Source organism: Carettochelys insculpta, chromosome 9, assembly GCF_033958435.1.
Source record: "Carettochelys insculpta isolate YL-2023 chromosome 9, ASM3395843v1, whole genome shotgun sequence".
NCBI lineage: Eukaryota > Metazoa > Chordata > Testudines > Carettochelyidae > Carettochelys > Carettochelys insculpta.
Genome location: NC_134145.1, coordinates 7,251,595 through 7,278,519, shown reverse-complemented (window position 1 = coordinate 7,278,519; position 26,925 = coordinate 7,251,595). Strand labels below are relative to the sequence as shown.

The 26,925-nt window shown below is 47.9% G+C and overlaps 1 protein-coding gene across 2 annotated transcripts in view; it reads left to right on the top strand.

Moving 5' to 3' along the window:
- The window catches only part of TRABD2B (TraB domain containing 2B), a 424,669-nt gene that overhangs the window by 246,143 nt on the left and 151,601 nt on the right, over positions 1–26,925 (top strand). For both annotated transcript variants that reach the window (XM_075002847.1, XM_075002846.1), the window contains exon 4: positions 14,606–14,780. In XM_075002847.1, the coding sequence (XP_074858948.1) occupies positions 14,606–14,780 (175 nt within the window). The remainder of the gene's footprint in view (positions 1–14,605; positions 14,781–26,925) is intronic.

Sequence of the window (26,925 nt, the reverse complement as noted above, 5' to 3'; positions counted from 1 at the left end):
CAATAGCCTATTTCGAAATCAAAGCAAAATGAGCTACACAACATGTGTAGCTTATTTTGAGGTGAGGCAGTCACGTAAAGAGTCCCCAGAGCATGGGGTTGCATTCTTGACCATCCTGGCTAAACAGCCATGATGCACCTATCCTCTGTGGCTTTTTTTTACCCAGTTATACTTTCGACTTTCACATTCCGAGGCAATGAGTTCCACAGGTTAATTAAGCCTGGTGTGAAGGGGTGCTTCCCTATTTTCATGCAAACTGGCTGCCTGTACAAAACAAATATGGAAAAAAAATTCCCTTGAGCACAGATAACACCTACTCATGAAAAACCATCCCCGCCCCCGACAGCTGTTTTCCCAGTTTGCAGCAGAGGGCAAAATGAAAAATACCTTTGGAAAAAAGAAGAATGAAATGTATTTAATATACCACACACACAAGAGAGGGGGAAAAAAGCCTGGCCATAGGTTCCTTGCTTTATTGCCACACTTGTTCCTTTGATCAGGATCCTCACTCGGGTGTCTTGGCAGCTCAGAGTTGGTGGTTTTAGTGTCGGAATAGCAGAAAGTTTTTGTCAAAGGAAACAAAGGGTTTTGAAGAAAAATGGAAAAACATGAACTTTCCCAGATGTTTGCAGCTGGCAAGGGTTTGCCTCAACAGTCACAACTGTGGGGTTTTTCAGGGGATATTGGTAAGCATGAGGGGTTACCCTCAAAAACTGAAATCTAACCCTCTATTTGCATATCCTGGAGGCTTGTCATCCTTATTCAATTAATATGTGAATCCCAATAATCTGTCCCTAAGTACACAATGCATACTTGGGTGACGTTTGCAGAAAGGGGCTACGCTCATTGTCTGACTGTGTTCTGTTAAGACTTCTTTAATCAAAACACTCATTCAAATAGGGAGGCCGGCTGCATATTTTGGCATCACTACCAAAGGGCGAGGGAGGGGGCAGATGTTGATTTCTCTTTCCTTTGAGTGCTTGGGAAACAACTCTTTAACTGGTGTGGAAAAACAAACAGAAAACACACACGGAGGTCAGGACTTCTCCGGGATTCACTGGAAGTCTTTTCATGGCAATAAATATCTCCTCCCTTCAGGTGTTTGTCAGACACATGGCCAATGTTTGCAGCCATCCCTCTGCCCTTCCTCACCTTAAATTTATGACAGTTGGGAAGAGCAGCAGGAGGTGGGTTCTGATTGCCAGAAAGCACCAAAGTGGCATTAGAAGGACTGAAGGAAACCTGTGGTCATAACCCCAAACCTGAACAAGATAGCTGCTCCATGCTGGGTCCTTCTGCCAGGGTGGAGCACCACTGACTTCACTATCACTTGCTGGAGGTCTCGGGCTCCTCCTGGAAACTGGGCCTGCTGGGGGTCTGGAAGCAGGCCAACAGCTCCCCTCCATGTCCCTGGACTCATGGTTTTTCAGAGCTGTCACCTTCTGGTCCAGGACAAGGCACAATTGAGCCTTGAATTCCTTCCCCAGCTCTTGCGGCTGTCAACATGCCTCACTATATAAGAGATTTGTACACCTGGATGCTTCAGTACCACTCATCGTCCAAACGGGATTAGAGCGGTGTGCGCTAGTCGCTGGCTCCCAGGTCTGGGAGTCAGGCTTTGAGCCTGTCATGGCCACTGATTCCTGTCATCCCAAAGTTCCCTCTATTCCTCCCAGCAGCTTCTGCTCATTCTGCTCATTTTTCCACCATCTTCTCTTGTCTTGCTCTCTCTCCCCATCCTCTGCATCCACCTCTGTATCCTCCTTCCTGTCACGTTCCTGGTGCTGCCGCTGAACCCTACAATGCCGGGATCATGTTCCCCTTTTCCTCCTCCTCCTCCCACCTTGTTTCTTCCTGCCATGACGAATCTCCAGGGAGGAGTCACACAGCCTTACTCCTGCTGCCATCTGCCACTGCCAGCCCTCCCAGCTTCCTGCCGCGTTTCAGCTGAAGAGGTGTGGGAGGAAGAGCCAGCTTTGCAGAAGAAGCAGAGAAGACTCAAAATAGGCCCCTGGCTGGTGGAATTTGTCCCTCCAGCCTCATGGAAGTGTAAATTGGCCTGTACCTCACCATGGATTTGGCACTGGGCTCAGAGAGCAGCACTGAGAGGAGCAGTGAGCTGCCCAGGCCCACTGATGGCAGTCATGGTGGGGGGACAAAGGGGACAATTGCCCTGAGGCTCAGCAATTCAAAGGAGCCTGGGGCTCCCAGCCGCCACCACTACTCCTGCAGCAGCAAAGCAGCAGGATGCTTGGGCCCGGTGCGGCTCTGAGGGCTGGGGGTGGCAGGGAGCTCTGTGCTCCTATTGGTACACATCTGGCTGTCCTACCCTTGCCCCTTCCAGGACTTCAGAGACCCACTCAACTTTTCTCAGAGGCCTGCATAGGCTGTCAGCTCCCCTGGAGCTGCCCAAAGTCCCTGTAACACAGTTAAGAGTGGAACCAGGTTTTATGACACCCCCGCCCCTGCAGCTCCTGCCCGACTAGGCCATTTTGTCAGTAGAGGATGAGGCAGGTGCCCTTGTATCTTGCAATACTGCTGCGTCACTTCCTGCTTCAAAAAGTCGACTCTCACTGAGCATCAACAAAGGGGGGGATGGAAAAACCATCGCAGGGCTGGAAGCGCTGACTGAGTCAAAGCCATAACGCTGCTTTCTGTGATGCTCCCTGGTGAGGAACAGTGCAGCAGCTTGGCCAGGCAGGGGGCGGACATTCCAGGGTAGACGAGCAGGGGAGAGAGGTTTTATTACTTTCACCGACACTCCTCCAGCTGAAAATGGCAGCTTTGTGGTGGAACAGAAAGAGGGATCAGCCCAGAGGTACTGTTCTGTGCTAGGTGGGAGTGTGGGAATGAAATCTGATTATCAGGATTGTGAATGTGTTTTAATATTTTGAGATTTCTGGACAATGCAAGTTCAGGGACAGATTTATGAGTCATGTTAAGGCTCCTTTAAACCTCTCCAGTCACTGGTACATCAGAAGATCTCCCTGGTGGGCTCAAGCTGGCTTAACTGTTCTGGCCGTGCCCTCTTCTCCCTCCACCATGTCCTGAATGTACCTTAGACACCTCCTCCGCCTGCTTCCTCAGACCATTCCCCACAGCTTTGCTCCTGGCTTAACCACTTGCAGCTGTGAAAAGTAGGAGTGCAAAGCTATTCTGCGCATAGATCCAGAGGATGGGACCTTGTGCACTGTCTAAAGAGGTCAGAACACCACACCAAGCAGATGTGGAATACCTGACCCCATTCTGCCTCATGGAGAGCAGATTCAGCTCCGAGTGAGGTGAAGGGGTAAGTGAATCGATTTCTCTTACTTGGCATAGAAAACACATTCACATAATTGTTAGGTTTCTTGTATTTTATTTTTCCTGTTGAAGTTAATAATAAATGGAGGATTTATCTGACTGGTGGTAGGGTGCTAATCTACATCTTGGGGCATTGCTCCTTTATGGTTTCCTCTTTCTCCATTTTGCGTAATGTAATGCCTCAGTAGGTGTTGATCTGTTTGGAAGCTGCCAGCTTTGGCCCATGTCAAATTAATGAGCTGCCTCTCTTTTTGGCTATTGAGGTCCCTTTCGGAAGGAAACGCTTGGCTCCTGGAGCAAAAACTGTTGAGTCAGCAGCAGTCATCATTTTAACAGCCACAATTCCATGTCAGCTTTATCCTTCTGTTGGCTTCTCCTATGCTTGCAGTCCATTCAGTGTGTGCTAGTGGAATTATTTGCATTACAGGCTAAAGTAATGATAGATTGTTCATCCAGATGTTAGATATGTCCATAAATCAGCAAGGAGCAGGTGTCTCCCAAGTCTGTGGTATATTTTGTAATATTGGAATAAAAACGCAATCTTCTATCAACCTTTGCAAGTAGAAAAGTCCCTTCCCTGTATAACCATGACTTAAATGTCTGCCTCTTGCTGAAAAAACACTGATATGAACTGGTAGGAGCTCAGCTGCACTCAGTTTGAAGCTCACAGCATTGTCAATTCTTGTGATTTCAATCAAAAATCTCCCTGTGTTCGCTGTTTTGGTTAAGGTTCTGGATTTCAATAAAACAAGGTTCTCGACTCTGATGCAGAGAAAAGCTAGAAACTCTAAAGGCTCAAAACCCAGAAGTGTTGATCTTTTTTTAAAAAAAACCCTGATGCTTTTCAAGCCAAAAAATATATGATTTTGGAGGGCTTGACTCATGATTTTCGATTTTGTGGGCTTAGCAATACTGCTTATAGATGCAGGGCTCCTTTAATATATTCTGTCATTTGAGGGAGGGTGGTCCTGTGGTTTAGACCATGGACTGGAAGTTAGGAGATATATGATTAACACCATATTGTGCCATGGACTTTCTCTGATTTGGGAAATGTTACCTGATGTGTCTCTGCCACATTTCCCTGAGTGTAAAAAGGCCATAATGCAGGAATTCTCATGTTTAGATTGTGAAAGGTTTAGACAGGTGCTGTATATTACTATAGGCATGTCTCTATGGTGTCCAAGGGGTAGGAATCAGTAGTTTGGAAGGTTAACTGGGATCACTGCTGAGCCATAGTAGAGATGACGTCAGTTAGCTTTCAACCAGGATGTAAAGGGGGTTGGAGGAACCTCTCTGAAACCCATGGCGAGAACTAGAGTCTGGGTGAGTGGCTCTTTGAGGAATGAATCTAAGGGCCACCTGTGCTGGAGAAAAACATAGAATTTTAGGGCTGGAAGGGACTTCAGAAGGTCATCGAGTCCGGCCCCCAAAATGCTTAGTCTGAGATCTGTGTTTGACCATTGTGCCAATGCCGACCTCAGGGAAGGGAATGTACAGTCTGTATCGTGCATCCACTGCCAGCAGAGACACTTGCATAGGTGATGGGATGTCTTCAGCTGGGTTTCTCTTTGACTTTGGGGAACTGAGACAAACTTGGGGGATCCCTATCCCATTTTCGTATTGCAGGCTTATCCTCCCAAATCCCAAATAAAATAAAGCTTGAAGGGCAATAACAACACTGACTCGCTCCTCTTCTTCATCCCACCAGTCTCACCCAAAGCTCAAACCAGGTCAGATACATTCCTGCTTCGACATCTAACATTGCAGTATTCTTTGTACTTGACAGATCAAAGCCGTGTCTACACGTGCACGCTACTTCGAAGTAGCGGCACTAACTTCGAAATAGTGCCCGTCACGGCTACACGTATTGGGCACTATTTCGATGTTAACATCAACGTTAGGTGGCGAGACGTCGAAGCCGCTAACCCCATGAGGGGATGGGAATAGCGCCCTACTTCGACGTTCAACGTTGAAGTAGGGCACGTATAGTCGTTGCGCATCCCGCAACATCGAAATTGCGGGGTCCTCCATGGCGGCCATCAGCTGGGGGGTTGAGAGATGCTCTCTCCAGCCCCTCAGCTCAATGGTGGCCGCGTGGAGCGGCCCCTTAAAGGTCCCCTCCCCCTCCCTTTCTGTGCAGGAAGCTGAGAGAGCGTGCAGGCGGCAGCCCAGACACGCGGCCAGCCTGCACGCTCTTGAGCAACCCCAAGAACCCCCAACAGACATCATGGCTGCGCGGCAGCCCCCTAGCGCCCACAGGGGACCCCCCCAAGGGGAGCCAGGGCAGCAAGCGGCAGTGGGGCCCCTCCTGGACGGAGGCCGAGCTTCGAGACCTGCTGGGGCTCTGGAGCGAGGAGGAGGTGCTCCAGGTAATGGGGAGCAAGAGGCGGAACGCGGATGCATTCGCTCAGCTGGCCGAGGGCCTGGCCGCCCGGGGTCACCCTGCCTGCACTCCGGACCATGTCCGGAGTAAAGTGAAAGAGCTGCGGCAGGGTTACGCCCGGGCCCGGGATGCGGCCAGCCGATCTGGGGCCGCCCCCGTCATTTGCCCCTTTTACAGGGAGCTCAGGGACATCCTGGGCCCCCGGCACACCTCCTCCCCTCCGGCCACCCTTGACACCTCGGCTGAGGAGCCCCAGCAGGCCCCGGAGCCGGAGTCCACCCTGGAGGTAAGCCCCGCACCCCAGGGGCCCCCCCTGGAGCCCACCCCCGGGGCATCACAGCAGGAGGAGGAGGAGGAGGAGGGGGACTCCTCCTCCGCTGAGACGGGGCTGCACATCGTCCTCCCCTCCCGGAGCAGCAGCCGGGCGTCTGCCCCCGGGTGTCCCCGGACCATGGGAGTGGACCTACAGGTATGTACCCCCCCGGTCTACACCCCTGGGGTTGAGTGGCGGGGGTAATAGATATGTGGCCAGGGCCCTCCACATGCCCAGATGGCCACGGCCCCAAGGACAGCAGGGCCATGTCCCTCACAGGAGGGCATCAGCCCCTTCCCCCACCCCCAGCACGACAGTGCCATGCCCCATCCCCGGGGCAGGGGGGAGCAGAACCTCTAGGGTCCCCCGGGAGGAGGGGGTGGGACACCCCGCAGCAGCATGTGATGGAGTGGGGGGAGTGCAAATGCGAGACTCAGGCTAGATATGAGCAACAAGCTGAATAGTTCCCAGGGGCAAAGGATGATCCTGGGGCTAAAACTGGCAGGTGACACCCCTGCCCTGAACAAAGAGGCGGGAGGAGCTGAGCTGGCTTTGAATTCGGGGGGGCTGCAGGTAGAGGCTAGGGGAAGGGAGAGCTGGAAGGCAGCCAGACTGAGGAGGGGGAAAGCTACACCCCAGAGGGGCACCCCTTGGGGTCTTCTCCCCAGGATGGGTTGGAAGAACTGTCTCTGACTGCTGTACTGTCACTCCTGGGAGAAACTGGGCATCTGTGGCCTAAGAAACCTCTCCTGTCAGACCCTGCTGAGTGAAGTGAGAGTCACTCCCGCCAGGGGATGGGGTGCAGTGCAGGGGGACCCGGGAACCCCATCACAGCAGCATCTCCCGGGGACGGGGATGGGGAACCTGCAGCACGGGGGGTGGGGGGGGACAAGGGCCACGGCTCGGGGCCCACACTAACGCCTGTCTCCACTCTTCTTCCCCCCCTCCTGTGTTCCGCAGCTACACCATTGGAAGGACCAGAGAGCGCTGGCGAGGCTTCAGTGGTCCCGGAATTCCCTCCGGGGCCATCCCTCCAGGCCAGCCCCTCGGCTGAGGACCGACCGGCCCCACGGTGGGCAAGACGGCGGACCCCGCAACACCACACGGCGGCGACGGACCCCCAGCTGCTGGCCATCCATCGCCGGCAGCTGGAGGTCGCGGAGCAGTGTCTGCGGGTGGAGCAACGCCGCTTCCACCTCCAGGAGCGGGCGCTGACCTGGCGCCAAGACGCATGGGGGGCCTACATGGAGACATTCAATCGGCTAGTGGACTACCTGGACCCCCATGCTGCGCTGGCCGCCGCTGCGCCTGCCCTGAGTGCTCCACCCGCCGCACCACCCGCTGCTCCGCTCGTCACTGCGCCATCCGCCGTCGCCCTGCCACCCGCCACCGAGGGCCAGACCGCTGAGGGACACCTGGGGCCAGCTGAGACTCGCCGGACATATCTTCCGGTCCGCCCGGCCCCCAGCCAGCCCCGGACAGGGCTGCGGACGAGGCGGGGCTCCCGGCCGCCCACCCCCAGTGCCGGACTATAGGGGCGTGGGGCCCAGGACATGGCACCCCCGCCTTGTATATAGTTGGACTTATGTATTTGTGCCCCTCGTTTGCCCAGTCCCCCCCCCATGTAAATAGTTCTCCCCATCCTTGCAATCCCTGGTTTTCTGTTTTTTGTTACATGTAAATATATGGAAACTTTTTTATTATTCACTTATGTTATGGTTTAGTTAGTAGGTCTTGTACATAGTTTTGTCGTTATTAGTTCAAAAAGCAGTTAAAAAAAGAAAACCAGTTTCATTTTACCAATGAGTGCGTGCTTTTATTTGTCCAGGAGAAGTCGGGGGGGGTGCTGTTGGGTGCTCCATGGTGTGGGCGTAGGGGCAGGGAGTGTTGTGGAGGAGGGGGGGGGCGCAGTGGGGGGCCTGGCAGAGTTCACCCTGCGGCCTCCTCGAAGTGGGCCCGCAGGGCCGCCCGGACCCGGGTCCCTTCGGGGTCCACCTGGCGACTGGGGGCAGCGGGTGGCTGCACATCGCCCCTGCCGGCTTCCACAGCCCAGCCCTGAAAAAAGGCCTCCCCCTTGCTCTCCACCAAATTGTGCAGGGCGCAGCAGGCACCCACAATCTGGGGGATGTTGTTGGGGCCCACATCCAGGCGGGTCAGGAGACATCTCCAGCGCCCTTTGAGGCGGCCAAATGAGCACTCCACCAGCTGGTGTGCGTGGTTCAGGCTCTGGTTGAAGTGCTCCTGGCTGGCAGAGAGATGGCCCATGTACGGGTGCATGAGCCAGGGCTGGAGGGGGTATGCCGCATCGGCAATGACACAGAGGGGCATGGTGGTGTCCCCCACAGGGATCTCCCGCTGGGGGATGTAGGTCCCCGCCTCCAGCCGGCGGCACAGGCCCGAGTTCCGGAAAACCCGGGCGTCGTGGGTGCTCCCAGGCCAGCCCACATACACATCCTGGAAATGGCCCCGGCTGTCCACCAAGGCCTGGAGGACCACTGAGTGGTAGCTCTTGCAGTTGATGTACCATCCTCCACTGTGTTGCGGGGTGCGGATGGGGATGTGAGTCCCATCCAGAGCCCCGAAGCAATTGGGGAAGCCCAGCGTGGCAAAGCCCGCGATGGTGGCATCTGGGTCCCCCAGCCTCACGAGCCTGTGGAGGAGCATGGCGTTGATGGCATGCACGACCTGCAGGGAAAGCACATGGGAGAGCACCAATGAGGGGTGAGCAGGGTGTGCGTGGCCCAGCCCTGCCCTGCCCTGCCAGGGCCCCCCTGCCCTGCCCTGCCAGGACCCCCTGCCCTCCCCTCCCCCGTGGGTCCTCTTACCTCTGTAAGGACAGCCCCGACAGTGGCCTTGCCAATGCCAAACTGCTGTCCCACGGATCGGTAGCTGTCTGGAGTGGCCAGCTTCCAGACAGCAATGCCGACCCGTTTCTCTACTGGGAGGGCACTCTGCATGGCAGTGTCCTGGTGCCTGAGTGCGGGGGTGAGCCACTGGCACAGCTCCAGGAATGTCTGCCAGCTCATCCTGAAGTTCCTGAGCCAGCGGTCGTTGTCACACTCCTCAAGCACCAGCCGCTCCCACCAGTCGGTGCTGGTGGGGTAGCTCCACAGCCGCCGGCGTGTGAGGCGCGGGGGGGGCGGGGTGCTGCAGGGTTGGGGGTTGAGCCCTGCTCCCCTGGGGGCAGCTCCTCCTCCGGTGTGGCAAGGAGGTGCTCAGCTGCCTCCCGCATGGCATGGATCAGGGCGAGCCCTGCTCTTACAGGGAGGGCTGGGTGGACCTCTGGCTGCTGCTGCTGCTGCTGCTGCTGCTGGTGCTGCTGCTGGAGGTCCATGCCTGCGTTGCCCGGGGTCTGTGTGCCTATGGCTCCTCAGACCACGTGCTGTGCAGGCTGAGTGTGTCTGGGAGGGGCCTGTTAAGGGAGCAGCTAGCTGTTGCCCCGGAAGCGCTAGTCCGCCCTGTGACCCTGTCTGCAGCTGTGCCTGGCACCCCTATTTCGATGTGTGCTACTTTGGCGTGTAGACGTTCCCTCACAGCGCCTATTTCGATGTTGTGCTGCCCAACGTCGAAGTTGAACATCGACGTTGCCAGCCCTGGAGGACGTGTAGACGTTATTCATTGAAATAGCCTATTTCGATGTCGCTACATCGAAATAGGCTTCACGTGTAGACGTAGCTCTAGTGAGTCCCACATCCTGTGCAAACCTTTGGGCTGAAGTCATCTTTGACTTTAGAAAGGCCTGATTCTGATTTAATTCTTACTGAATAGAGCTAGTCTATACTGAGTAACCAGAGCAAGGGCCATGCAGGGTGTAAATGGTCTGGGAAACAGAGCTAAGTGTAGCTTGTCTCAATAATGAAAACTGAAGCATTCGAGGGTCTGCTGGGCCTGACTTTGATTTCACACTGGTGTCAATCAGGAGGGACCCCTTTGCAGTCAGTGGTGTTATTTAGGGAGAGATGCGATCAGGAGCAATCATTTCTCTTGTGGCAGGGAAAAAACAACTAACTGGAGACTGTAAAAGGAGTATAAGTGGAGGGTGTACCTGCCTTGTTGGGTTTACCAGTGAGTTTTATTTGATGCGTCTGCACTTCCACAAGTCTGAGACAATTGCTTTCAGGCAGATTTGGTAAATCGCTGCTTCTTTATGTTAATCCAAAAAGTCCTCTAGCACTATTTCAAAAGCAAAATAAAACATCCTTGTGGTGAAAAATAAATGTATTTCAGGGTTTATAACATCTCCATTCCATTATGACAGGAGCTAGGCCCTTCTTTTGTGTGTTTTGCTTCCTGAAAATCATGCTGTTGGACACTGTGGTAACATAAAAGGTTCTCTATCTGTAGGCAGAGCTGACTGTAGACTATGGGTGCGGGGACCAAGCTGGCGTTATTAGTTAAGGAGTGCCATTCTACAGCTTTGCATGCAGACTTTTATACTAAGAGCTGTGTTAAAAACAACAACCAGTTCCAGATACCATTTATAATCATTCAGGCCCGTAACCTGGGGCTCTTCTTTACTCAGACCTCTCTCTAGTTCCTTACATCCAGGCTATGTGTAGATCTGGTGGCACAACATTACTGTTTTATTATCTCCATTGTACAGATGGGTGACTGAGGCACAGAAAGAGTCTTGCCCAGAATCACAACAGAAGTCTGTGATGATCAGGAACGTGAGTACAGGTTGTCCAAGGCCAGGTCTGTACTAGCACTTACATTGGCAAAACTTATGTTGCTTGGGTGTGTGAAATAGCCACACCCTGAGGAGCATAAGTTTTGTCAGCGTAAGCACTCTTGAGAACAGTATGATGGCAGTGGGAGAAGTTCTCTGACCAGCATAACAAGGCTATGTGAGCGGCCTTAAAGCAACACAGCCATATCAGTACAGATGTGACACTGGTAGCTTGTAAATGTTGATGTGGACCTAGTCTCAGCCTAGTGTCCTAACCATTGGGTCATCATTCCTCTTTCATCTTTAAGTTCCCACTGATGTCAGTGCTGCAGACTCCTGGCCATAGCACTTTAGCACTGCAAATTTCTTATGCAGATGAGTAACTTTGTTTGCCTGCCTCCTAACTGGGAATGCCTATGTGGGTAGGTGTACATATCTAGTTAAGGGCTTGTCGACACATGAAAGCTAATCTGGAACAAAGTAGGGCGTGAGTTTAAACTGCATTAATTATTCCTGATAAACGACATGCATGGATGCTCTGATTCTGGAAGAAGAGGGTTTTGTTCACCCTTCAGTACTGACTTTGTATTCAGCTGGCCAGAAAAGAAAAAAACAAACAAACAAAAAATACCCTATGATCCCAGGTCCCAAAATGATAGCTGTGGTGCCATACCACTCTTGGGCTGTACCCAAATCTGATGCCCACCCTGGATCAATAGAGCTGCGAGGAGGCTGAATTTTTTGCAAAGGCTTCATGTTCAATTCCCCCTCATCTCCCACAGAGAGAGAGGTCCCCACATGAGGCTTGGAGATGGGTCTCCTGAAAAGCTGAGTTCCACTTGGGTAGAACAACAGCAGGGCTCAAACCCAGGCTTTTTATCACCAGTTATTACTCTATAAAGCTACAAGAAGCAACCTGTCCCCTTTTTAGCAGCTCCGCTAGTAGGGGGAATGGCAGAATATTACAGATGTACAGCTCGAACTTCTCCACTCCGGGATTCTCTGGTTCGGCAACATCTGGACTGCAGATGTTCCTGAAACAGAGAGCCTTGGTTCCGGAAACCCAGTTGCAGATGGGGCAGCAGCTATCAGTGGGGCTGGGGACATAATCATCATCAGGCAGACTGGTCAATGGGGGATGTTAGTTGGGGCCCAGCGTCCATCAAACATGGCATGGGCTGGCAGCCCAGCTGGGCCCGGGCAGCAGGACCTACAGTGGAGCTGGCTGGGGGACCAGTGGCAGGTGACCTCTCTGCTCCAGCAGATTCCTTCTTTGGGACCACTCAGGTCCTGAGGGTGCTGGGCCAGGCGGTCTAACATGTAGCCTGTTTCCTTTTAGCAACTCAGCCAGTAGAAGAGCTAGGAGAATGTTTCACATGTACCACTAGGTGGAGATGTATAGAATTCATCTTGAATCCGAAAAAAAAAAAAGGCCTTCAAGCAAGGGAGAGGGAGAATGGGAACACTGAGCCTTCCAGGGAACACTTAACAAGGGGGGTGGGGCATCAAATCCTCTTGCTGAGTTCTTGAGGTTACAGTTTTACAATAACAATTTGGAGAGAAAAATTTGCTCCCGACGATGGTTAACAGCTTGCTAATTACATGCAACTGTTTCTTGAGTTCCTGATCCCTATCTGATGGCTAAAGAGGTAAAAGGCTCCATAAATGAGCAAAAACAGCTGCCTCCTTCGAGCCAGGCATGGGGTTTGTCACAAACCAGAGGAAGGAACTGAGATACTGGAAGATGTGGAGATGATTAACGGAGCAGACGTTGAAGCGGGGCGAGGGCTTGCATTAGTGCATATAGCTATGCATGCTTCAACCGTTTGTCTCCTCTGCTCGTGCTCCCCCTTCTGTTTCCCAAGCAACGGGACAGTTATGTTAAGCGTGGTGGCCATTAAAAATAGAATAATTTACAAGGTGCTTCAAGACCCACCATTGTGTTGCCAGTGATGACTTAAATGTGTCCCTTCATCATGTTCTTTGGGAGGAGAATGGAAAAGGGTTAGGAAACCCAATGCCTGATTTTTAAATGACTGCTCTGGCTTCAGCAAACCCTTTCCTGCTTAGGCAGAGAAAAGCTGAGTCCCGTTCACATACACTGGCTGATCTGTTCATTGTCACACAGAGCCAGCTTCTTGGTGAGCAGTTTAATGACAAGCCAGGAGCAAAAAATTAAATACAATTAACAAGACAATGTGTATTTTGATTCTTCTAAGCTGGACTGTAGCTGGCTGTGTGTGTACAGATGGAGTGGGAATATGGCACACCTAACTTTCTGCTTGGGCCAAACCTTCATGGTGTTTTCTGGACAAGTGGGGAAGGATAGCACCAGCATCAGTACTAGGCTTGCTGCGGGGTTGTGGTGAAGGTGGTCCACCATCCTATGTCACCAGTCCTGCAGGGTTATTCTGCATATGGTACTGATGGAACTGCTCTGGAAGCATCCTTCATAGTTCTAGATCAGCTCTATGTGCCTATACATAGCCTTAACTTCCTTTGAGCCCTGGGCCGAGAAGAGAGATTTTTCCACTTCTAGGCACTGTGCCCGCAGGCATTCTTAGACCTTGAGCTATAATTTTCATCGTCCAATTCAACTTTTGAAATCTCCTGCACTGCTGGCTGAGGTCCAGCATCCGGATACCCACTAAATATGGACTCTTGGTGTACAAGGAAATACAAGGCTTGTAGTATTTATGTAGAACCAACTGATTTTTGGCTTTCCTTTGCAGCGGATATTGCACAGAGTGCCAAATGCAGAATGGCCATTATTTACTCAAATCCAGTAGAGGGGATAGGAATCTTTGACTGCCTTTACCCTTTCCTGGGGATCTGAAGTGGTTGTGCCTTTCACTCATGTAGCCACTAGCTTTTTTCCCCCATCTCCAACATCCCCAGATAATTACTTAAATATACATATATATAAATTGAGTCTGATTTTGAAATCCAGAGTTCTGTTGATTTTTTTTATGTTTGATTTTTCTCTTTATTTTTCAGTTAATGTTCTCTCTCTCTGAAAATCATGTCAGTCCCAGACAAGTCAAAATTTCAGCATTTAAAAAAAGCGTATTCTTGTGGAATTTCCTGCCATCTGACAAAGTTTGCACACCTTGGTGGCAATGCCAGGAAGTTTGGGCAACTAAGGGCCGTGTCTACACGTGCCCCAAACTTCGAAATGGCCATGCAAATGGCCATTTCGAAGTTTACTAATGAAGCGCTGAAATGCATATTCAGCGCTTCATTAGCATGCGAGCGGCAGCGGCGCTTCGAAATTGACACGGCTTGCAGCCGCGCGGCGCGTCCAGACGGGGCTCCTTTTCGAAAGGACTCCACCTACTTCGAAGTCCCCTTATTCCCATGGGAATAAGGGGACTTCGAAGTAGGTGGAGTCCTTTCGAAAAGGAGCCCCGTCTGGACGCGCCGCGCGGCGGCAAGGTGCATCAATTTCGAAGCGCCGCGGCAGCCCGCATGCTAATGAAGCACTGAATATGCATTTCAGCGCTTCATTAGTAAACTTCAAACTGGCCATTTGCGTGGCCATTTCGAAGTTTGGGGCACGTGTAGACGTAGCCAAGATAAACTCGGTTTCAGGGATGTAGCCATGTTAATCTGTAGCTTTACAAAAAACAAGCAGCCCTGTAGCATCTTAAAGACTAACAATTTTATTTATTAGGCAGTGCGCTTTCATGGGTAATACCCTCTTCATCAGATTCTGGAATTACCCATGAAAGCTCATTACCTAATAAATAAAATTGTTAGTCTTCGATGTGCTACAGGCCTGCTTGTTTTTTGTGAAGATAAACCTGGTTAAGCTTCCAGAATTTTGGATGCTTCGCAGACTCAGCTCAGACTTTTTCACATTCTCCTGTCCCATGCCCACTGCCTACAGAACAAGCTTCTCTCTGGATCTGATCTGCAGTTTTTCTTTCCATTTCAGCTCCCTAACTTCATCAACACAACACTCCCGCCACATGAGCAAGTGACAGCTCAGGAGATAGACAGCTACTTCAGGCAAGAGCTCATTTACAAGAGGAACGAGAGGATGGGAAAAAGAGTCATGGCCCTTTTAAAGGAGAACACAGACAAGAGTTTCTTCTTTGCTTTTGGAGCAGGTATGGAACAAAATCCGCCTTGTATGTTTGCTTACATGGACTATGTAACTGAAATCAATGGCGTTCAATAGGAGGTACATTACTGTAAAACTTGGCCTTTAGTTTGAAAATCTTCCTCTTGGGAATCCCTTGTGAGGCAGAAGGGCTGTGGTCCCTGATCTAATTCAGGACCTGGCAGTGGTATGGATTGAAACACAAACTCTGAACTTCCACAATTTAATTGAAATGCCAGCCCACGTGCATGTATTTTTCCCCACTGATTGTAAGTTTGTTGAGTTCTGAGAGGCTGAGTAAGGACACTCTTCGACTTTACTGGTCGATTTGACAAGCCTGACCTTAGGTCAAGGTGAGTAAGGAGGCTGGCTTGGGTCCCACACCTTCAGAGCCCTGCACTCCGATTGAAAATACCATCCAGAACCCATTGGCCAGGCCTCGCTGTCAGCTTGCCTCTTTGGGCCCCACCCACCAGCCAGGTCCCACTAGGCTGGCTCTGACACATGCCAGTCTACACAGTGGTCGTTCGTATCTTTGCAAAAAATCTTCAGTGTTTCTTAGCACACACCGGTTTGCTCCAAAAGGGGCTCCATACAGAAAAGTAATTTTTATAATGGGGGTGCTCGGAGCCATAGAACCGAATTGTAAGCCGTATATACAATGGAAACCACTCTGAGCTGCGGGCAGGGGAGTACACTAACACCCCCCCACTGTCCCTAGCTCTGGCCTTAGGGCCTTACAAGTTAGCTTACACCTTTGACAAATTTCTACTATGTTAAAAAAGAGGGCAGTGGGCTATACTGTAGCTGTCTCTTGAAGTTTTAGGAAGTTAATTTTTATGTGGGATTTCTTTAAAAAAGGGACACTTAAAATTTTACCGTGTAATTTTATAATTTTTTAAAATTATTCCAGTGCCTCTGGCCATGAGGACTAGAAATATACCTTTAAAAAAAACCTGATTTTTTTTCACATTTTCCCATGACTTCAGGGGCTTGGGCTTTAAGAAACATGCTATACATCATGAGAAGCATGACAAACCACTACCAGGCAGACTCAGACCTGGGACCTCTAGAGCTTAGTGCAGAAGCCTCTATAGTTCGAGCTAAACAAGCCAGCTGCTGCTCATCCAAGACGGCAGTGGAGATTTATTCTTTCTCTGTGTAAGTGGTCTCAGTGCCACTCCATGAACCAGTGAACCACACCCAGACACGTGTGTGGGTTAGAATTTGTTTTAACAAGGTTGCGCAACGTTGACTGATGCCATTTTGCTTATGGACCCGGGGAGCTTTGCTCAGTGTTTTTACTGAGGTTCCAGAAGCCTGCCAGTGGCGTGCCCGTTCCCGAGCCTAATTTACGCTCTTGCCTGAGTGGAACGGTAGTTTCTATGGCAAAGCAATAGATTTGCAAAATGTACCTGGCTGTACCAGCACAGGCTGCAGATGTGTACTGTCTGGTTGAATTCAACAGACCCCTGTCCAAGATGATGACAGCAGAATTTATATCGATGCCTGTACAAAAAAAAGCTCCTTGTTTTGATTAAAATTACGATGGGGAGAAGAGTCATGGTGACCCTGAGCATTATGGAGTTGACAGGCTGGGGGCCATATTGACTGGGGCTATCACACAAGGAGACATTACGCTGGCTAACCACTAATCCAGAATCGCAGCATGACCGAGCTAGTGGTTAGTTCTGGAAAATCCCAAATGTTGGCTGCGAAGGGTTTGATCAGCGAACGTTGTGGTTTTGGACTGGCTGAAATTCCTACTGGGAGAAAACCTCATGGCAGTGTAGGCCCCAATCTTCTTAATATGGAATTTCCCTTATCATCAAAAATAGAAACTGCATACTCTGGCACCATGTTACTATGGGGCAGATTGCAAGCAGTGCTTGCTTGGGCATGCAGGTGCAGGATGAGACCAAAACTATCTTGCTATCCATCAGTCTTCCATCCCTTTTGAATAGGTGTGGCCCCTCTGATGCTGCCTACTGTTGTGCTGTGTCTACATTGGAGCTGGAAGGTATAATTTCCACTGTTAACAACAGTGGTGTACCCCAGTCATGTGGGTGGAGCACGGGCTAACCATCCCAAGCACGTGCGGAGGGCTTCAGATGGGATTGGACTCCAGGCAATTAACCCATCTGGTTCACCTGTGCAGTTCTGCCTACACTGCTGGAGTTAGCACTTTGGTTCAATCAAAGCTAGTGGTGGGTTGTCTACTGGAGCTGGAAATCACACATCCAGCACCAGTGTAGATGTACTGTTAGCCCTGCTTGGGGTGCAACCATCTCTATTGAGGCTGAGATGACTAACGTCCTTGTTAGCCCATGAAATGGGAGGCACAGCTGACCAGAGAGACCAGCAGTGAACACTACACCATCTTAAAGGGGTGGAGATGGGAGGATGCTCCTATAGAACTTGGTTAGCTCATGTGAGCAGCATAGTGCCTGTCACGGGGTCCATCACTGTGCATGACTATCAATACAGAATGATAATTCACTACCTTGATCTGGCCCTATCTGCATGTTAACCACCCCCCTCTGTTATGGACTTACGCTGTTACCAATCTCATTTTGGCTGAGATACAATTTAGTCTTCTAAACCCGTTTGCTGGTGTATAACCCTTCCCCACAGTAAAATGCCTTGACTTTTCCCAGGACGTTCCTCAGGCTAAAGGTAAAATTCTGATGAGCGCAGCTCTAACACAAGTCCATTGGTGGAAAACGTGCTCAACTCAGACCTTCTGATAAAGATCCAAGTGGAAGTGTTGGAAGTGTCCAGGTGCACAATGGTGAAGGCAGGGAAAACCTCTGGTGAAAAGAATTCGACAAGCACAGATAACGGAGAATTAGGAGCCCTACTGGGGTTTCTTCCCAACTTTGCCACTAACTTAAGCCAGGACCTTGAGCAAGTTGCTGAAGGCCACATTTGCAAAAGTGACCTCAATTTGTCCAATGTGAGCTGGAACGCAACATTTTGATACTGTCCAAACATTGTGTGTCGATAAGAAAGGTTGAAATGAAATGTTTTGGCAGATCTGCTTTGACTTTTTTGTTATGCTGCCAAAATACTTTGGGGCTTAGACCACAGGGAAAAATAAAATTTCCAACTTACTCTATCTGCAGTGCTAACATTTGCAAAGCCCTGGAACTAGCCATGGCTTTCCTTCTCCATCTTTATAAAACACACCTGTTACAACTGAATGTTTATCCAACCCTCTTCTTTCTTTTCCTTGACTTCCCTGGGAAAATATAGCAGTAACAATTTGTACAAAATGGGATTTAGCTTTGAAACATGGTAAGCTCTGCAAACTCCAAACCTGTCCTTCCAGGGTTTAATCTACACAACGAGTATTGTTGTATTCATTAGAAAGATACAATATTCACTGTTCCAAGTCACAGCCTTGATTATTTCCCTGTGTGGTGAAAATCAGCTAGATTAAAGGAAGCACTTTGAAGCCAAATTGGTCTTTGCTTGAAAGAGCCATCCTCAGGAGCCTCAGTGTTAAAATACATGGGGAATTTTTCAAAGCTCTTTCGCAGTCAAGAAACAGAGAAGCAGCCAAAAGCACATGGGCTGTTAAAAAGAGTTAATATTTTGGCAACTGAGAATATACATATAAAATCAATGTTTAAGAAAAAAAGTCACTTCTGGTTTATTTCATTTTTATGGACAAGTAATGTTCAAGTAACACTTATGATAACAGATGGATAAATTTATGTCTGCAGTTCATTTGAATGATATTTTCCTTAGGATGTTTTACTTTTTCATGGTTGTTTCTGCCTTTTTTTTTTCTATTTCTCCGGTGGAGGGGTAGATACTGTTTATCATCCCTGAAGTTCAGATGGTGTTCCAGAGCACAGCATTTAGTAAGAGTTGTATCATTCGAGTATAAGGCAGGATTCTGCTGCCTAAAAGAAGGATAGTCTCAGAGGGGGAGCTGAGTTAGCCCTTAGCTTCACAAAAAACAAGCAATCCTGTAGCACCTGAAGGACTAATGATTGTATGTGTTAGGTAATGAGCTTTCAAATAATCAATGAATGATGACATGGGGCTTACCCACGAAACCTCATTACCTAATAAATAAAATTGTCTCTAAGATGCTACGGGACTGCTTATTTTTTTATAAAAGGAGGATGTCATGCTGAAGTCAGTGGCCGTCCTCAGGTCAAAGGAGAGCACCCACAAATGGGCAGTTTTATAAGTGGCTGGATTTCCATGCTGAGCAATCACAAGTCTTACTGAAGTCTACGTATACTGCAAGTGTTCAGCATCTCTGAAAATCAGGCCAGTTGGAATCATCTGCTTTACTGTGTGTGTGAGACGTCTCTATTACATAAGACAAAAGACCTCAGCTTTCCTCCAGCTATCTGTGTGCCCAAACAACAGCTGGGAATTTCAGCACATGGCAAGAACATAGTTAATCTTCCTTGTACTTTCTCTAGGTCCACAAAATTGAAATCTTACTACAGGTTGAACCTCTCTCGTCTGGAACCCTCGGAACCTGAGCAGTGCTGAACTAGAGAATTTCCTGGACTATGTGAGGTCAATATTATCTAGCACATTACCAACACTTCCACTGTTCACTGGGCTCTTTAAAGACATTTAAGGGTAAATTACAGCTAAATAACAGCACAGAACACTGAGAGCCAGGTCTGGTGACTGTAAACAAAGTTTATGGGACCACAGCAAACAAGGCCACACCCATGGGAAGTGGTCATCCAGCTAACTAAAATCATGCCAGCTTATGTATGTTGCCAGATGAGAGTGTCCAGGACTAGAGAGGTTCAACCTCTATCATCATCTTCCCACTCAACTGAAACTATTTCATCATCATGAATTAGACTGGTGACACCATTAATAACGATTGTCCTAACTTTTACAATTACATTAATGAACTATATCAGTTGCCATCTTCAGAGTCATTTGCAAACAGCAGCTGATTCATCCTTATAACAGTTATAAAAGGTAGAGAAAATATCATTTTACCAATTGGGAAAGTGAGACCTGGATTTTAAAAGCTGGTCTAGGAGAAGAAATCCATATAAGAATTGGAATTAGAGTGTAGACCATCCTTAATCCTAGTCCTATATCCATCTGCACATTTCTTATGTTCCCATTGATCATTGTATTACTATCCGGCTCTTCAGTATTTTTCGTCAGTTAATCTGTAATTGTTTTACCAGGAGGTCAGTATCATTATCCCCATTGCGCAGAAAAGAGAAGTGATTTACTTAAATTCATCCAGAGGCAGAGGATGGAATAGAATCCAGGCCCCTGAGTCCTAGTCTGGTGGTCTACTCACTAGTTCACACTACCTCTTTCAAACCAGATGATCACAGAGTGCCTTACAAATATAGAAAAGGTTTCTCCCACTGCTAAAGAAACACCCGTCTCTGAAGAAGTGGGTTTGTCCCACAAAAGCTCATCACCTAATAAATTATTTTGTTAGTCTTTGAAGTGCTACTGGACTGCTTTTTGGTTTTGATAGTGTATAGGCTATCTCTGTCACCCATCTCTGTGGTCAAACATGGCAGCTATTTTACAGCTAAATGAGGACAGTCAATAGCTTGGGCAAGGGAAGGAAAGATGGTGTATCCAAACGGAGAAAAAAGGGAGAATTTTAGGAAGTTATTAGCATCTGCCACTCAGATGGAATCTGGCAATGGGGTTAAAATGGTTTATTATGGGATTTATAGGATTATTATAAAGTGAAAATAGTTTTTTTTAAAAGAACACACATCTCATACATGCGAAAGTGTGGATTTATAGCCATTGTACATGCTGATGACTTCCTTGGTGACTGGCCGTCAAAACTGATTTAAGCTTGCATGCAAATTAGACATAAAATGGTATCCGCATTTACGTGCATGAGGAATCAGCCTTGCTGGAAATCTGGGCCTTTCTTTCTAAAGCTCCACAGTTCTTTCCTCTTTTCAATATACGTCTCTTATTCCCTGCAGAATATATTTTTAAAAGGAACAAAAAAAGTGGAGAAAATCACCCTGTACCAGGAAATAAAGAGACTCGTATTCCCAGAGTACTGAGTGGTGGTGCTATTGACATCACCAGCCTCCTTGCAGAGCTGTCTCAATGGAGCAAGAAATTGGTGACCCAGGGTCTTGTCTTGGCAAAGCTTCAGAAGAGAAGAAAGGGGTGAATTAACAGTTTGCAGATGCCAGACTTGCTTGTGCATGTGTTTATTTGGGCATGCAGATGCTTGTAGTAAAGTTGAGCTGCTTTGTTGTTTTTTAAAGGCAAATGCCACTTACCTTTAGAAACCAAGTGCTAATTTTGACAGAAATCTTGTAACTCACCTTTAAAGGTCTCAGATATTTGGGTGCCAAACAGGTATAGCTCTCTGTTATGTAAATCCAGCCATTTAAAAACACAAGGAACTCTTAGTATACATTGAGCTTACATCGCAGGGATATTTGGAAGCCTCTCAATATATCCTGTTCCCCCCAAAGCTGCATCTGCACAAAAAAAGAAAGCCAGAGCCAGAGAAGCCTTATAGTAGAAAAAAACCATTTACAGCACCTTATTTGTTAAAAGAAAACTCCAATGATTAATTACGTTTAAGCCTGTCTCCTGCAGTTCTCTTTCTCCACAGCATGTCTGGTACATCGAGATTGGTTGGGAAAAAGCTGGCACAAGAACTGGGTCTGCAAGTTTTATGCCAGGTGAGAATTGCTGATCATCCAGAGAATTCTTGGCTCGCCAATTATGCTCAGCTGCCAACTGACCCCTCTGTATGCCCTGAGTAGCCTCATTGGTCAGATTCCGAGATTCCTAGTAATTATAAGAATTAATCTGAATGACTTCTACATCACATTATAATTTTGCTTAAAGAAAGCCCCACTCTGCCATGCATATTTTGCATGCCATAGTTTGATGCTCTGCAGGATGAATGAGCGGGTCTGTCAGTTTACATTAGCATCTTTGTCTTTAAAAGCTCCTCTGTTAATGTCAGCCTCTGGAGATACCTGACAAAATCATAGTGCATTACATTTATTATTCCATCTGTGCCAAGTTCTATTGTACAGCTGTAATCCTGAGCACGACCTGTTCTAAAGAGAGCAAAATCTATATTACCACATTTTGTCATACAATATACAGACTTGGCTGTGCTGTTTCCAATTTTCTAGGCGTGGTAGGATATTTAAAGAGACTTAAGAATCATAGAATTAAAGAACGCTAGACCTGGAAGGGACCTGAAGAGGTCATTGAGTCCAATCCCCTGCCCTCTCGGAATGACCAACCACCATCCTAGACCATCTCTGACAGGTGTTTATCTAACCTGCTATTAAACGTTTCCAATGATGAAGATTCCGCACCATCCCTAGGCAAATTATGTCAGTGCTTAACCACCCTGATACTTAAGAAGTTTTTCCTAATGTCCAACCTAAACCTCCATTGCTGCAATTTAAGCCCATTGCTTCTTGTCCTATCCTCAGAGGTAAAGGAGAACAATTTTTCTCCCTCCTCCTTGTAACCCTCCTTTAGGTACCTGAAAACCACCATCATGTCCCCTCTAAATTTTCTTCTTTTCTAAACTAAAGAAGCCTAATTCTTTCAGTCTTCCTCATAGCTCATGTTCTTGAGACTTTAATCATTCTTGTTGCTCTTCTCTGGACCTTCTCCAGTTTCTCCACATCTTTCTGGAAGTGTGGTGCCCAGAACTGGACATAATACTCCAGCTAAGGCATAATCAGCTCTGAGTAGATCAAAAGAATGATTTCTCATTTCTTGCTCATGACACTTCTGTTAATGCATCCCAGAATCAGGATCATCATCAATAACTGTGGGCTCAGTGCCTGTTGGTGTCTGATGCCTTTCTCACTGTTTCCTTCCATCTTTCCCTGTCCAGTGCAGAGTGGCATAGTTTCTGTAGACTAGCTCCACACCAATCTGCTACATCATCTACCCATTCTCTGGGAGGTCTGCCTCTCCTATTCAAACCATCCATTATGCCAAATACTAGGGTCTTGATTTTTCATTCGTCGTTCATTCTGCAAATATGTCCAAATAATTGTAGCTTCCATTTTATAACCTTCTGCAGCAGGTTCTCTTTCGGCTGTATCTTCCTATATAATTCCTCATTGGTGACCTTCTGCATCCATCCTATTCTCAGAATCCTTCTATAACAACTCCTTTCGAACGTCAGTATCCTTCTTTTCGAATCTTTCGTTATCACCCATGTCTCACATCCGTACAACATGCTGCTGAATACACACGTTTTCAAGACGCCCAGCTTTGTTCATAAGCTAATCGCTTTGCTTTTCCAGAGCTTATCCATTGCCTTCAAACTCGCTCTTGCTTTCACTATTCGAGTCGCTATTTCCTTCTTACAGTCTAGATCATACGTTATGTTGCTCCCCAGATATGTGAACTTCTCTACATTTTCTAGTTCAATACCATCCACGCTGATCCTCCTTCCTATTTCCTTATCTCCAAATACCATTGTTTGCTTATGTAGCTTGTGGTCCACTGTGACCCCTACATCCCTTTCTGGAGTACTCCTTCCGAGACAGTCGCTTCCCATTCTGTATGTATGAAGCTGATTGTTCCTTCCTAAGAATAGAAGAGTGTGACTGAGGAAATCTTCCCTATTCCAGGGAGCACTTTAAGCAGGATAAATTCAAACACACGGGCTGTGGCCACACCAGCCCCCTCCTTTCAGAGGGGGCAGGGTAATGAAGCACTTTGGCTGATGCTAATGAGGTGCTGCCCTGAATAAGCAGCACCTCATTAGCACAATGGCGGCCGCGCATGCTTCAAAAGTGCCATTTTTGAAATGCACGCCGCCCATGTAGCCAAGAGCCTTTCGAATCACCCCCCTGATTTTGAAAGCCCCTTCTTCCCATTTGATTGACAGGAAGTGGAAGATGGGCCTCCACAAGCTCCTGGGTGGGATGGGGTGCCAAAGTAGGGGCTCTCTGGGAAATGGAGTAGCTCCCCACAGCAGGAGCTGTTTCCCCAAGGCACGGGATGCTGGGGAATAAGGCAGCCAGCCTGTGGCAGAGCTTGCTGGAAGACGGGACTGCCACTGTGGTGTGTTGAGGACTGGGGCAGCTGCGCCATGGAGGAGCTCCCCAGCAACAGGAGCGGCCACCCCAAGGCACGGGGCATCAGGGGGCTGGGCAGCTGCCTGCAGTGGAGGCTGCTGTCCCAAGATGCCAGGTGCTGGGGAGCCAGAACTCCCCAAAATACAATTTTTCCATTTTCTTCAAACAGTCAGGATGCCTGTGAGACAGCTTAAGTGAGGGACAGTCCCAGTAAAAATGGGACAGATGGTCACTGAAAGGCAGAGTGCTGTGGGGGAGCAGGACAGCCTTGCTCAGGCACCAGAGGAAAGATATGGGGAGGAAGCATTTGGACAAGTGGCCCAGGGAATAAGCTGCCAAACTGGGGGCAGAACAGTGTTCCCTCTGCTTTCTCCATCCACTGGCAGAATCAGTTTTGTTATGTGCACCAAGGCATAGCAGACACCACCAATGGAAACACAGGTCATGCACTCTGGGTGGCTATTGGTGCTCTGCTAATCAGCTGGGTGGCACCTGAATCTCTCCTGGGCAGCAGCCAAAATGTTCAGCTTACAGGGATCCCTGGAGTAGCGGAAACACCGTCTCTTGCCGCTGCCTTTGGGTTGGAACCCTGGGCTGGAACCTGGAGTCGTGGTAACACAGAACAGGTGGACACGGACTTACAGAAGTGTAAAACTTTTTCATCTTTCCTCACTTGCCATCTGCAGGGTGGGAGAGCTGTCCCTGTTTCGTGGGCAGTGATTCAGTCCCATACCTGGCCTGTATAAATAACACAGACTCTGACATGAGCATGGTATATTGTTTATTTCACTGCAGATGGTTATGTGTTTAGCTGGTCTGGGAGAAGGGAGGAAGAGGTTGAGAACAAACATTTCTTGACATCTGGAATGTCTGATTCTCTCCATCGTACACTCGTATGAATCAGGAGTAACTCCTTTGGAGCCAGTAGTGTAAATGAGAAGACCATCAGACCCAGGGTTTCTCTGCAACATTGGAGGCAACTTGCTTTATTATGCATAAGACTTCGGAGAGAGGAGGATCAGGGCTAAAATTGTAGTGAAGAAAGGACCCCAAATGAAACCACTACATAAGATCCAACTGCTAATATTGTAGCATTTCTGTAGTGCATCTTCTAATGTGAGCATCTTATGCATCATCTTCCTGAACTTACGTTTTCAGAGATCACTCAGCCTGCATGAGGAAAGACTGAGTATTTCCCTGCATTTTATTCCTCCAGCTCCCATGTCCAATGGGAGCCTTTCCTTTAACAGTTTTGTGTTTTTTTTACATCTGCCAATCATGCTGTTTGCCTTTGCCCAGAGTTTGTTGTCTTTGCAGTTGGTCACAGCATGAGCTACCAAAAAGCTCACAGAGCTTGACAGGAGATTCTGTTAACCTAACCTTAGTATGTGAGCTGGCACCTCACCAGAGCACAAAGGGGCTTTTCACAAGCCCGCCTGAGCTTGAATATTTCATTTCATGTGTTACAATTAATCTGTATTTATTACCACTTATCTTAAATGGCTACAATATCAAGACTTTAAAAAGTGCTTTTAATGTCAAACTGGGTCAATTAAAAGTCTACTTAAAATATTTGTAAGACTTCGAGCCTGAAAATTGCTCCCCTCCCTCTGCTGCTAACCAAAATGTCTTAAACAAACACCCTACGCTTAAGGAGAGCGGCATTTTGTAAATTTCTCCTTTAAATCTTTACAGATTCCAGGATCGATTTCCCCTTGTTCTTGCACTTTTATGCGAACTGGATTCTAAATCTATATAGCAATAACAATAATTAAGAATATGTCAAGATGGTTATGAATATTTGACAAAAGATTCTTTCAATCCGTTAAAAAACAGGAGACCATTTCATAGATTCGAAGGCCAGAAGGAATCATCAGATCATTTAGAATGACCTGCTATATACCACAGACCATAGAATTTCATACAGTTACTGTATTGAGCCAAAGGATTTGTTTAGCTGAAGCAGATCTTCCACAAAGGCTTCCAGTCTCAATCCGAGGATTTCATCTGGAACCCACTTTGCAGGGAAGTCTGGCTAATTTCTGCAAAAATGTAATCATGGGTACTTATAGAAATTCTATACAGGTCAGCCCCATTTGCATTCTTATAATCATTACAGCTGCGCAAATAATGATTTTTTTAAAAATCAGGGCCAACCTGAAGAATCTGGGAGGAAAAAAAAGAAGAATTTGGTCTAAATTAAATCTTCTGTTGGAGCGCAAACATTTTTTTTTCCATTTTATGTTGAGTTATTTTTCAGTGTCACATATTTTGATTGTTTTAAAAATAGCTAAATTTCTAAACAAACTACCATTGTGAAAGGAAAAGTCAAAGCATTTATTTTTCACAATGCTCCAAATGAAACATTTTGGAACAAAAAGCTGAAACAAACATTTGGAACTGTTTCAACTCGTTTTCAGCTGAAACTGTTTGCTGAATTTGATTCAAATTCACAAGTCATATTTGTTCCCTGTGGAAGGGCCTATTCACTCCTGCCTCTGTAAAAATACATTCTTTCAGTTCATGCCTAATGCTAGGTCTGCACTAGCCTGCAATGTCAACCCGTTGATCTTCCTGGGTTCGATTTCACATGTCTAGTAGGGATGCATGAAATCAACCTCTCAGGGGTTGCAGTCAACCCCTGTACTCCTCACAAGACATGAGGAGTAAGGGAGGTTGATGGGAGAAACCTTCCCATCAACCTTGCTCAGTAGGGACAGTCAAGTCAGCCGAGTGCAGATAAGTCAAGTCTAACTACGCAGTTACTGCAGCTAGAATCACATGTCTGCGGTCGACTTACTTTGCCTAGTGTAGACATAGGCTTAAAGAATCTGCACTCCTGGTTGCCCAGTCTGGAACGGAAGGGTCTAACTCAGGGAGGTCTGTGCAAAATTGGATTTGAAACTCTGGTTTTTGCAAACTCTTAAACTAGGCTTCCTTTATGCCTGTGTGCATCTTCATGGACAGTGGTAGAGCTGCTCATATTTAAAGTTAAGCATATGTCTAAAGGCTCAAGTCATGAAATGTATTTAGGCACTTAACACCTATTAAATTCAATGAGAGGTAGGTACCCAATAATCTAGA